Genomic DNA, 14,262 nt, shown 5'->3' on the forward strand with positions numbered 1-14,262 from the left:
AAGCCCACATTCAAATTGTCATCGGCATAGGGCTGAGGAAACGTATCACCCTGGTCATAACTGTTATCAGAGTCCGTTCCAAAAAGAGAGTGCAATTACACAGAGAGCTAGATGATACAAACCCAAAGCATACACATTCGGCTACCACAAACCCTCACACCACTGAACACAAAAGCCAACTAAAGTTCATTAACACTCACTCAGTAGTACTCCACACACTAGACATTACAGACCTTGTCATCTACCAGAAGCTTGATGACTTAATTACAGAAAAAATCTTCACACCAAACATCCTCGCTCACCATAGATGTTCTTTGCACAGGCTACAGCATGCACTATGTGAAATGTGCACACAGTAAGGAAGGCGGTCTTGCTGCCATCCAGATGGCATCCTGGTGCTGGTAGTGATAGGTGAATAAGAGGACTCTGAACTGAACTTTGAAGTACTTTCCATAGAAACCTCTTCACAATTAATAAATCTTATCTCAGAATACCAAATCTAAATGAAAATACAAATTAATCTGCTGACCAAGACCCCACTCATTCAAACGATTTGAGAAAGAGGCAGGGTGCGGTGCTCTGACAACGTGCAGGTGTGAAACGCTTCGCCCTCTTTACCATGGAAGCGTAATTGGAGCGAACTTAAGAGGTCCTCTCCCAAAGGTCTCTGAATAACATGTGAAGACGTCTGTTACAGGTGGTAAGGCACAAACACTGACCAACTCCAATCAAGGCTCAGAATTCCATGCTGCTCATCGTTCCACGCTCCTGCCTCTTGCTGACGTACCAGTGTGTACCTCAAAGCCGAAGCACTCAGCGGGTGCCCTTGCTTAAAGGGTCTCCATCTTAATCTGTGACAACTTCAGCCAGCTGCAATGGTCTTTAAATAGAATTACTTATATCATGTTTAATTTTGCTCCATCTGTAATGAAAGTCTTGGCAACTTACATGAGATGTCTCCAAGTATTAGACGTTTGTGACTGCTGGAAGGCTAGTTTGACAAATGATCCGATTGCAGCAGCCAGTCAGGCGACAGAGCACGGGTGGAGCGGGAGGTGCAATGAACGAGCGGCGGAGGGAAGGGGGGCATGATGTGAGGAGGAATGAGCAGTCCCTCTAAGTGCTGTATAGTCGACAAAACACCCAGCTAATCAGGCATGCCCAAAAAAAACAAGCTTTAACCAAAAGTGAAACCGATACATATGACACGTAATTAACAAAGGCCTGGCGAGTCCGCAGTGAGCAAAAGGGACGCCGTGAGCGTGCACAATCTCCTGTCCGGGAGGGCACGGCAAACAGGAGACGGGGAGGGGGACAAACATGTCTCCCTTGCAATCAAAAGCGAGCATTTTTGACGCGCGCCAATAGAAAGCATGGGTGGAGCTTCCGCCCCGCTTCTGAAGCAAAACCGACGACAATAGATCTCGCAAGCGAGCAACGCTTGCGCTGCGTCGCTAGGCGAGACCTAAAAAGCGTTCCCATACATACCTGGATCTCATAAAATGTTCTAATTTACGTTGTCGTTTTCTATCAAAAAGAGTACAATTTATTTTCCCTGTAAATCAATCAGTCAGTAAAGAAGACCAGAGACCATACTTGTTAACTTTACCCAGCATTCGAATTCTGATGTGTACAATCCTTTTTAAGGGTTTTACCATCCTAAAGATTATGAAAAAAGTTCTCACCTTCTCAAACCTTTCATCTAGTAAGGTCAATTGGTCATTTCTTTTCATGACAGAGGAGGTCATAGAGTACTCTGTAAAACGGCTCCTGGTTTCCTCTTGCAAAAACAGAAACTCCTTTGGTGGTCCATTGGCAGATTCCCCTTCTCCTTCCTCTGACAAAGGACCATCAGAGTCAAAATCTTCATCGCTAGTGCTGCCCTCCTCGTCATCCTCCATGTCCTCCCAGCCATCATCATCACCACCAAAACAAGCCCTGCCAATAAATATATACCAGTTACTTGATCATTAACACTCATTCCAAGGCTCAAATAACTGTGAAACATTAAGGAACCGTACATTTCTTCATGCTCTCAAGGCTCATCTTAGCAGCTAAATTAAACAAGAGTCCAGTGTGGTCATACTTCAATCTGAAGAGCTGAAAAACTGTGGGAGTCCCAAGAATAATTCTATGCAAAATCAAGAGGTAAATCCTTATGGCTTAACTCACTATTCAGGCCTAAAAGCTTAATACTGGAAGGATGACACACCTGCCACCACCTCCATCTTGCTCTCCTTCCACAAGGTCATTGGCCTTGATAACAAAGTCATCCTCAAGTTGATTTTCTGGATCATCAAAGTCAAAGTCGTCATCAAGAGCTGCAACAATATCTGGGTCCATGTCGAGCCGAGGCCCTAAATAAAAGAAAACGGTGAGACTCACAAAAGAGTATTACCATCTGGTGCAGAAGCAATAAGTAAACCTATGAATTATAAATTACAAGGTCAAGCAATGCTAAAAAGACATACATTTGTAAGAGATGTAAATAAATTAAATCAGCCTTGTCAATACCAGCAAGTTTAGCCGAAATCAGAAATTCTCTCTTCAGTTGTTTGAGAGTTCAGGCACTCAATAACACCTCATACATACTCGGTCATTCATCTTTACACTTATAAATCCATACATCCATTACACCCTAAGCACCCAAACTGACTTATTCTTTACTTCACGTACTTACCAACCTGCAATAAAACACACACAAACTCAGCCAGCATATTCAAAATACATTAAAAGTACACTAGAAAAAAAAGAAAACATGTCACCACTTAAATTTGGTGTGCAGATGCTATAAAATGAACACAGAACAGGTGGCTTCCTTACAACGGTATAGCACATAGTGTATCATTTGGTTTAAAGTTCCATCATGGTTGCCATTTTGAGATGCAACATGTTGTCCATCTTGGAGCGGTAAAACAATGATGTACAATGCAATAACACTCGAAAATGGCCGCTCAGTAAGCATCACACCAGATGATGAATGTGGAATGGGGTTTTCATAATGTACCATTGCTGTACCGATCCAAGATGGCTGAAATAATGCTTCTAAACATGGTGGCCATCTTGACAGAGAGAAACAATGATACACTAGAGACAAAACCATTTCAAGATAGCCACCTGGTTTAGAAACAGCACTTGCACATGATGCCGCACACTGCAGATAATATGAATGGCAAGCGAGGAGCCCAGTAGCACTGTCTGTTATAAGCTTTTATCATTAACAGATCGGATTTGTGACATCTGACATAAGTTTTCCCAAATGAACCAAACAAGCCCATAACCTTTATCAATGGCTTGTCATCATAACCAGCACTGGCCCTACTGTATGACGCATTCCCACAAAGTAAACATCAGGCGTGCAATCATAAAATTACAAATATGTACAAAATTACAGATGGAAAAGCAATATACACTATCAAAGAGGTTTTTCACAGTGCAAGTTAACTACCCCCCTGTGTGTGGAAGAGAGGAGAAGCAACACCAAGCACTTTACCAAAACCGGTAATCTGGGAAATTCTATGTACATAATGCTTCTCTACAGAGTTTAGGATGGTGTAAAACAATCTACCCTTCAATGTTTTCCACAATAAACATTTCAGGCCTACTGTCTGTCATAACTATTGATCATAAACAGAGCAGGCCTATGGGTTTGATCACTGGCTTGTCACCATAACTAACCATTTTTTGCCACACCGAGTATAAACTTTCCAACTCAGTTCTGCTGTAACAAGCATAAGCCTTCACACAAGGCAAGAAGCACATTACAAATACATTTTCTCTCCAGAAGCACACATCTGCCCAATGAAATGCTGTACTCAAGGGAATCAACCATTGGGCAGAGCCAGAGTATGGCTTTCAAAAGTGCTTCTTAAAACTCTGAGGGGCACATGCATCAAAGGTTTTTGCGAGCGTAAACGGTGCGACTGGCAAAAATCGGCCGTTTGTGATCGCAAAAGGCCATTTTGCGATGCATGAACATGTTGGGCACATGCAATTTAGGTAATAGCAATTTCTTGCGATTTCCTAAATTGCGATTGCATCCTTAAATGCATTGCAACAACCACTTTGAAATAGCTATTTCGCTATTTGGGGAAGCATATTACTGAGCAAGTAAACTGGTCGGTAATTTGCAAAAACTTTGAAAAATGCACTTGTTTCAGGTTAAACACACACATGCCCTTGGGGCATGTATGTGTGCAACATGGGTGCACACCACAATTTCAGGGGTGCAACAGGGTGTCCTTTTGACACCCTTGACATTGCATGCGCAATTTGCGAGTACCAATTGGTACTCGCTAATTGCGCATGCAATTTCCCATTCATTCCTATGGGCCTCTAGGCTCATAGGAATGAATGGGAAGCCATTCCTTCATTGCAACTTGCAATTTGCGAGTCGCAAGTAAGGAATGTTTAGGAATCGCTATTTTTATAGCGATTCCTACATGCATAGGCTTTTGCGAGTCCTTAATTAAGATTCCTTAATAATCGCAATTAAGGACTCGCAAAATCATACCTTGATGCATGTGCCTCTGAATGATCTAACAAGGTCGCTGTCAAGCACGCATAAAAAAAAAAGACTTTCACTTGTAAAAGATTTTACTCACAACCAAATCTAAATATTGCTTTGAAAAGCCCTACAATAGCTAGAATATGGTGAAATAGAGTCCTAGAAATCATATTACTATTTGACTTAATGTCTTTGAGAGGTACTTATTACACAGGAAAAACGTTGATACTTTCACTATCCGATACATACATATGGCATATTAAAAAACTAAAAATAAGCATATGTAATACAGTAACTTACAAATAATCTGTTTAGCAAGAACATTATGACTTCAATGAAAACTCCAAGTGTTCACATTTGGAACAACTATATATTTTCAAAGGAGAAGACCAATAAATCTCTCATCAAGAAAGAATATTAAAATAAATGTATGACTTCTTTTCTTTGCAATCATACACTTTTCCATGCTTAGTCTTCGACTATGCATCATTACACAACTTTGGAGTACTAGATGAAATCACCAGTCACTTTTTGTTCATATTTAACTGGACACTTTCTCTGTGAGTTTAAATAACGACTTTATATGCAAGATGGCTGGCAAGATGACTGGCCATTTTTCAAGCGTGATTGATACCCACATTCTGTGCACTGCTTTTCTCAGTGGGAGAATTTGAATTTAGAAGAAAATTGAACTTGGGTTGGCTGTGGCTTACCACCTTGGCCCCCTAAGTTGAATGCAGGTACTGAAGTAAGTAATTTGTTCTTTATCTGGACATCTAAGAGACCTTTCACAGTGTTCGGATGTTGCCCTCCAGGCAACAGAACCTCTGCAGGGCGTGTTTCTGCATCAGGCTGGGACCAGGCCTGTATTTCAGTAACACTTTGCTGCTTTGTTCTGTGAGCGATGAGGCTCGAGACTGCCATGTGAGGAGATGAGGGGCCCCTGATCACTGAAACACTTGCACAAGGCACAGCTGACTGAGGAGAAGCAGGGAAGGTAACCTGAGGATCCACGACACACAGGAGTCATAAAAACCCCACAACTCGTTAGTCTACAACGTTCCATCATGCCCCATTCCTTAGGGTGACCATCTACACTCTTTCACAGTCTGAGACAGACGTAGAGGTCTAACATCTTTACACCCCCATTTTGGTGTCATGTACAGTCACCTGGAGCCAGTCATTCTAATTCTCAAAATGTCTGAACTATGGTTCTCGCCACTGCTGCTCCAGAGACATCAAGGTTGAACGTTGTGGTTGGTCACTAATCTTAAACTCCAGTTGCCAGCTGGTACTGGTGAGTCTTGGGATTCAGTAGGTATTCCATGGCTGCCCCCACCACTGGAAAATCTTGTGCACCTGCCCTTTATCAGCATTTAGTTAATTAAAGTTTGCCACCAGTTGGAAAGAAATAGTGAGGGTTGATCCCAATGCAACATTTCTATCACACTGAAGACATTGAGGTAAACTGGGTATTTAGCTGCTCTTGAAAAACATGAATAATGTGCAACCTGGACAGCAGTGACTGGATCCCTGGTAGCCCAGCGAACTGGACACACAGATCCCTGGCAGATTAAAACTTGACCACTGGCTTTATTAGGGAGATTGGTTTTATGGGATGTGGGCGTTATAAAATTATTTCAGTGGAAACTGAGCAGTTAAGGCTTTTTCCCAACTGAGACAAAACATCACAACAAAATTACTAGTTTCTTCTGTTCATGACTGTGTCCTATTGCGTGAGACTTTAGATAGTTAACAGAACAGTATACCTAATCTCCACCCTTTCCATTAGAATAATAGTGGTGACGATCGCAAATGGCAATTAACATTTGCATTGTAGCATTTGAATAGCACTTCCGTAGTCCTAACGAAGTAACAAAGTGCTTTCTTCAAGGATGACTACATTACTCCTCAGTTTGTTGTGCATGGTTGATAGAGTGCGATTTGATAGAGTAAAATGCGTATTATAATGAGGGAGTTGGAGGAGTCGTTCAATCAAGTGAGAGAGAACTTTTAACAGCGTTTTCTTTATATGTTGAGCAATGAACAGAATAGAAGCCTTTAATGTTTGATAAGTTATTTTATTTAGTCTAGGGCAATCAATTTTTAGGGTACATTCCCAAGTTGCCTCGCTTTTCTTTTTGCTAGAAATGTCATTGCTGTTTGCACCTTGAGGTAAGTAAGCCTGCTCTGCTTGCTAGTACTACCTTGAGGGTGTCACATATGCAATGGAAATAATTTGGTTACTGAATTGGAATGAAAAAGAATCCTAGGCCTCATAATCCCCTTATTATTTTAATCTGTTTTCTGTAAAAAAATTACGAATGCTTAGGAACAAGCTAGGTTAGGGTAGCAAGTGCTATAAAAAAAAACTCCTGCTTTGTCTAGACTTGCACTGTAAGTGTTGCTGGTAAAAGTATGATCGGGGGTGTGTGTGTGTGGGGGGGGGGGGGTCTTCTAATTGTCGTTTTGGGGATGTCTGCGCACACGTCTGCTTTATTGCTTTTGATTCTACATTTATGTAGTTTTAGATTCTTGTGCAACGTTCTCTGAACGTACCCCGGCACTGTTTTCAGTGGGTCCTATAAACATTTGTTAAAGTGTTTTGGTGAGATTTGAATTACAGATGATCATACAGTAATCTGTATATATGTTTCATTGATGAAGACTAGTCTTTTTCTGCTCTTCTGTGTTAACACTCAATACAGAAGTAAAAGCTGAGAAGTACGGGCCAGATATTTAAGCAAATGCTATTTAAATGACAGTATGCTGCGTCCATCAAGACCTGCGTGGAAACAGGACAGTTGAAAAAAAAGTATACCAACAAGGGCACGTGTGTGAATGACATTTCACAATTGCCATGCACCAGTGGTGCCGGATCAATTTTCAGATTTGGAGTGCTGCCATTAATGTTACATCACTAAAGTCATACAGATTGTGAAAAATCCATACAACTCAAAAAAGCCACAAGTGCAGCAAATGTATTCAGCTGGGCAGTGGTAAGGATGAAGTATGTAGTTGGTGGCACATTTTGGATTACACTGTTCGCAAAGATATTACTAAAGCATAGTGTGGCAGAGCACTGCCATTGACAGACAACACATTTCCATTGAAGTGACCACTATATTTGCACAGACTTTACTGTTAAAACTATACACCGCCCAAATGATAATGTGTGGAAATCTGCATCACCAAGTGTATTTATTTGTTTTGAGAGCATTAAAATATTTGTTTCCACCACACTTCAAATTACTTTTTATAAAGTGCTATATTTGTGCTTTCCTAACTACGGATACATTTTGAAATATTTGTACGATTTATTTACTGGCATTTATATTTTATTGTGTGCTAGGAAAAAAAATGACATCCTGCAGTCTTTCCTTACATTCCAAGTACTCGCAAAGTTGTCACAAATCCTCTCGCCTTGCAGTTAGAGCAGGAACAATGAACACCAACCTCTCTTTAATAAACTGCTGTTTTTCAGAAAACAAAGCCTGACATTTGACCTTTGTCATTGAACACAAGGAAAATATGACAGATAAAAACAAAGTTTAAAGGTCTCTTTATTGCTCATTGACTTCTGAACTCCAGCATGGTTATTTTGGGGGTGCTTCAGAACGACCCAATCCCCTACTTCCAGTGCCTACTGCATGTGAAACCGAGGAAGAGGACTACTTAAGTCATGCTATTGGTAAACAGCACTGACCAAAATAAACAAGCTTGTAGACAAAACATTGTTTCTCAGGAATGGGTGATTGATGAACTGGTAGTGCCAGTGATAAGGAGAATCAGTAATTCAGAAAGATAGGAGACAGGAAACCTTATCAAAGAAATACAGCACATTTACTGCTTCCTCAACTAAAATACATGGGAGACAGCTGGAAACAAATGCACTCATAGTGTCTCATAAAACACTTTCGGAAGAATACAAGGAGCTAGTCACGGAGGTACTAAACAGGCTGTTCCACAGGAGGGACAAAGACCATGCTTGACTGCCTAAAACAAATATATAGAAAGCAAGCAAACCTGAGTTACAAAACAAAATGCCAATGGTATGCAGTAGGCTGAACGTATTTCTAGGTAAGCTTTCAGCATGTCCCCAATGTGTCTTTGCACCAGACACGCTGTCTGGTAGGCTCCAACCTTATCACTGCGACAGAACCCCAGGTTGTCTTGATATGCACAAAATGAGTGAATTTAGCACATGCAGTTGTTGAACATGGAATCAAGAGCCTTCTTAACTGCCAAGCCCACGTGCAACCTCCAGAAAAGTTATTTGATAAAATCATGCCCGCTCAAGATTTAACACTCATTTAATATTAATAATTGCAAGGCAAAATGCACTTGAGGTTGTAATTAAAGGGTCAACGATATAATGAGAAATACGGCATGTGAAGGAGGATATGCAAATATGTACTTGTTATTCTTGTGCACGTTGTAAAATAAATATATATGTGAGTGTATAAAACTAAAAGTTAGTACAATGAAACATTAATAGTTTTTAAGACATTGTCTGCAGTGATATGGGTGGAAGTTAAGCGCTGACCTATTGCTTATGCTAAGCTAATGCTTTGGTGACATGGGTTTGAAGTACTAAAATGGTACCAATATATTTGCTAGAAGAAAAGGTTACTTACTTGAGAGATGCATTTACTTGCAGATTCCTCTCTGAATTAATGAGTCACAGAGCAGTACCCCCACCACCTGGAAGCTGTCGCTGAGTAGTGCTAGTTAACTCCAGTTGGGCAAAGCACCCATCTCTGCATGCCCAAGACCTGCGGCTGGAGTGCTTTGCAAAATCATGGAAGTACGACCAAATTGCTTCCTGGCAGATGGCTGTAAGCAGAACACCTCCAAATAGAGCTATGAAAAGAGTCACAGCCCTGGTAAAATGACCATGAACCCTTAGCCAGGACTCAGAAGATTTTGATACACAGAATGACCCAACGCGGCATGATGCGATTGCTATCCATCATGACAATCTTGCCTCCAGCAAAGCAAACAGAGAGGACTGACCACTCTTTCCTGTCCAGTGAGGTCAATCCAGTAGGACAGCGCATGCCTGGGGTCCAGTTTATGCAGCTAGTCATCCTAGGAAAAGTCCTTTTCTTGCCCTTTCTAACTGCTATTCATACGGAGTCACATAACAAGCCAGAAAGAATTTTCCAACTAGCAAAATGCCTAGGAAAGATCGCATGCTTGCATGTGTTGCATCACCTGTGATTCTGCCAACTGCTGGCTTTGCAAATACAGAATTTAACGATACACATGGCCCTAGTTTCTTTTAAATATTCTGATGTATACTGGTGAAGAACTGTAGTTTTGTTCTCAATCGAAAGTGCAAATATCAGTCACTGTCTATACCAAGCTACTCAGTACATTTGAATAATAGGAGTTAATGACAAGTATACTCATCACTGCATAAATGCATAAAGATCACCACCTTTAAGAACTTCTGAAAACTTGCTTGATCATAGCGCACAAAGTTCCTACGACAGCTCACAGATAACTGCAAAGGATGGCAAAAGTAATCAGATTCCGATTATGTGTTCCCAGGTTTAAATGCAATTGATGTGATGGTCAAGCATATTGGCTACAGGTTCTGAGTTTCTGACATACTTGCTCCCACTTTCAAAAGTCAATGATTCAATCCACTGTTTATGAAAGCTCAAACTATTCCCTTTCCACAATTTTTTTCCTTGTACTTGTGGAGGCCAGAAAAATGCTTAGAATGTACATATTTCCTTATGGATGCATTTCACACACTCACTTTACTTGCACTGGTTATTTTCTGTGCACGGTTTACTGCTTACTCCTGAGTCACATGCTGCAGAGATGCTCTCCTCCATACTGGACTCATCATAACAGTGGACTAGAATTCAACTTTCACAATGACTACAGAAGCAGTGGTCCATAGCCCTACTGAGTAGGCCATAAAACATACAGCAATAAATAGAACCAATGAGTGTGGGGGGGGGGGGGCGGGTACAGGAGACAGACCATGCCTAGGTACATGAAATCAGACCGATCTGCTGGAAAGGCTTTGGTTTGCCACATGACATACAATACATCTCTGGAAAAGACAGCCTCACTTCAAGCACTGCACAATGAACGCTTGAACAAGGGTAGACACAGGCCTCATGGAAGGAAATTAACTTTTTGAATCATTGTGAAGTATCCTGCAAACCTAGAGCAGATAACCCAACCGATGACCCATGTTAGGCAGTGGATCAAAATACACGAACCAACTCAGAAGAGACAACCCAGAACATATTAAACATAGGTTAGTGAGTTTCAGACTAGCTCAGTGCACAGCCTCTAAAGAACATTGTCAACACTAAGCGCGGTGAAGGGATAAGTGTTCATCCCAATGCCACAATGGAACATTTTCATTCTGTATCCTCAAAGGCACAGACTCATAGTTTGCCAAGAGCTAAGTGAGAAAGTAACTGGTGACCGCTCACTGGCAAACTTTCATGCGAGGGCTGATATCTACTGGAAGTTCCAGCTGAAGTGCAGTGCTGGGATTTGGAATGGGATATGTTAGGGCTGCAGCCGGGTTGGAAAAGTGGTTTAAAAGCAGCGCAAGTAGAGTACTTGGACAAGGTTTTTTTTATCTAGATGCATCAACGAGATTCTTAAAAGAGTGGTGAGTGAACAAAGGAGTAACCTATAGCTTCGATTTGGGTGGGTTCATACAACTGTATTAACAGCGGAGGGCAATGTGATTATCAACAGATATTGCATACAACTCAGTTCAGTCAATCTGGATTACAGCAGCATCATAGCTGGTTCTGGATGAACATTCTTGAGGGTTCAACTGTTCTTCAACGGCTAGCAGTTTTTTGAAGGCTTGGATCACAACATTTCTACTGACGTACATATTGACTGAGAGTTTCCTGCTTAAGTCTAAGACAAGTAAACCATCAAGTTTGATGGTCTAGTGTTTGGTTACAGTAAAATGTCTAACCGTTTGAACGAAGGATAAATTATGAACTAAAGATTTTATTTCATCATTAAAATCAACTCTTCTGATTGATAAATGATACAAAGGCTGAACAGTTTATTTGGATTCACCGAGCAAGGAACACACAAACTAATGTTAGCAACTAATTTAGAAAGTCTTAGTGTTTCACCTGCAATATAGAGGTCTACCATGTAAGCCTTAGAACTTATCAACAGTTGTAACAAGACTATCCTAACCGTTTGCCACTGTACCTCTCAACAGCATTTGAAAGGAATGTGGGTAGTTCAGTTGTGTCTGCTTGTAGATTGGTTCACATAAATTCCAGTGTAGTACTTGTTGGACCTTTCAGTGCCCCTTTAAGAAGTTTGCCGCTGAGTTCAAGATTATGGTGCCGTAGTAGTGCAGCACAAGAACCTTAGAGGGAGGTTGTGTTTAAATGGGTTGTGAACTGTTGGTGCCTGTGGGATTTTGACACCTGTATATGGCCTACAAGGGAGGGAGAGGTGTGCCTATGTGCAGCAGAGGAGGCGGACACTTGGTTAACGAATATCCTTGTTGACAAACGGCTAATTCTAATGCTAGTGTTAGTGCTCCAACGTGGTTTTCCAGTGTAGAAGGTTGAGGTATGAGTTTGTATTGGTATACGAATAGATAGCTTGTTCTCCTTAAGCTTTTTTTTTTTTTTGAAAATTCTTTTTATTGGCATTTAGTTATATAGACGTACATTTATCATGTTTCACATCAATGTCTGCAACATATACGCAGTGGGGTAGACCATCAGTGATTGCAGGATTACATTTACATCGTGGTTGGCGTGAATGCGGTCTGCGGTGTAGCAGGTCTGTGCCAGTAAAAGAAAAACTAGGGGGGAGAACTGAACTGGGGGGGTGCCATGGGGTGCTTAGCGTTGGGGTGAGGCGTATACTAGGAGACCGCTATTGCCTACTCCATCATGCAGCTACCATTCGCCTAGGAGGGAGTGTGTATGCGGGCTGCTATGGGTTGCTGTGGAGCGTCCCCACAGGGGGGGGCCAGACCCGATGCATCCAAGGGGACCGCGGAGGGTTGTGGAGGGGGGTCTCCTATCTCGGGAGCCTGTGCGGTGTGAGGTTGTGTGGCGCTTGGGGCGTGTAAGGCAGCCACTGGGGTCTCTGGAGGCTTGTTCTCCTTAAGCTTTAAGGCTTTAGTTGTATGAGGCTATTGTAAGACTTGGGTTAATTTACACATTTTACAAAAATATGGCAATTAAAACTGCAGAACTGCATGCCTGTAATATAAGGTGTATTAGGACGTTTGCTGTACATACTGTAAAGAAATTAATTGTTCTTCGTGTTATTTTATTGGTTTGTACCAATTAATTTTATTTTAGTGTTGAAGATTGCCAATCTGACCCTGGCCGAGAAGGGGCATATCTAACCTTGCAAGAGTACAAATTATCTTTTCCGTTCTTTGCGCCATAAAGTATTATCTTTAGACAGGCTTTTACTGTACAACCTCACAATGCACTGTGTGATACTCTGTCCATTATTTTGTAAAATGTGCTGTAAGGAAACAGCAATAAAAGTTGGCATGATAATTGATGAGTCCCAGGACTGACACTGAACCTGACACAAGCATATAACAGACTTTATTATAGTTGGTCTCTGAACTCAAGAACACTTGGTATAATATTTACAATTCGTACTTTAATTAAAATGTGCGATGGAGTACCTGATATTGGAGCTGCCTTATTCAACAAGCCCACATTTTCCTCAAACTCGGATGCAAACACCGAAGAAGGCAAATTAATTGAAGGAGCCTGGAAAAAGATACATTTCTCAGATACAGATTGCAAATGGAAACAGCCATTTCATTATTTAATTATTTAAAAACATCTCACAGCGTGGTAAGATTCAAAGTCTCAGCAACTGGCCTGCCTTACTACCAATGTAATGTTTTTTGGCAGCAAAAGTTTGTTGATTTTATTGTAGGAGATACTAGCACATGAGGATCAAACACCTTCAAAACAGATTAAATCTGGGATACTTTTCACCCTGTAGAATCTAATAAGAGGATGCAAAGACATGCTTATGACCAAACTTTATCATTTGGTTTTTTTTTTAACATATTTAGCATTAATTATGTGTATGATAATGGTCAAGACCGCTCAAATCTGCAGATTGCCAGCTAGGGTTTAGTAGAATAAAACAGTCATTAGCAACAGTAAATAGTGGGAAACGAATATTACTACATTTCCAGTAAATATATTTTGCCTTCTTCTGTAACCCTGGGATATGTGTCACTTGCAGAATAACGCATAGGAGTGCCAGTAAGCAGGTCTTTAGAAGTCTACGATCAGAAATGGCATTATTATTTATAAACAGCGACAGAGAGCACCCTAGAATCATACATCCTCATCAATGTGGCTAAGTAAATGGCTATCCATAGGAAAAGGGTCATTTGCACAACAAATCATTCTTGTACTCCCAAAGGGCCTTCTTTTCCTAGTTAATGTAAACATTAATCTAGTGCTTCTCTGTGTCCCATGCAATGGCAGAGGGAGGAAAGAAAGATGACTCTCCTATGTCCTGGCCCCTGCTCTATGGAGCTAGCTCCCTTTGTCCATGATTAAACTCCAAGTCTTCTAGCATTTTGGTTGGCCTTGCCAAACTACTTTGTAGACTCGCAGCCTTATTGTTGTATCATTTAGGGTCTTCAAATTGTCTTCCCCTGTAAAGATCCCCAACTGGCCGAGCTCTAATGTGTAAGTAATGGTCATTGTATATGGTACAAAGTTTTCATCACAGTA

At 41.1% G+C, this 14,262-nt stretch overlaps 1 protein-coding gene across 1 annotated transcript in view; it reads right to left on the reverse strand.

Annotated features, from left to right (window-relative positions):
- The window catches only part of LTV1 (LTV1 ribosome biogenesis factor), a 212,566-nt gene that overhangs the window by 125,319 nt on the left and 72,985 nt on the right, over positions 1–14,262 (reverse strand). Inside the window, exons 4-6 of the mRNA XM_085611659.1 lie at positions 13,185–13,272; positions 2,213–2,357; positions 1,686–1,938 (exon numbers count right to left, since the gene is read on the reverse strand). Of these exons, the coding sequence (XP_085467785.1) occupies positions 1,686–1,938; positions 2,213–2,357; positions 13,185–13,272 (486 nt within the window). The remainder of the gene's footprint in view (positions 1–1,685; positions 1,939–2,212; positions 2,358–13,184; positions 13,273–14,262) is intronic.

Source organism: Triturus cristatus, chromosome 6 (genome assembly GCF_964204655.1).
Source record: "Triturus cristatus chromosome 6, aTriCri1.1, whole genome shotgun sequence".
Classification (NCBI taxonomy): Eukaryota; Metazoa; Chordata; class Amphibia; order Caudata; family Salamandridae; genus Triturus; species Triturus cristatus.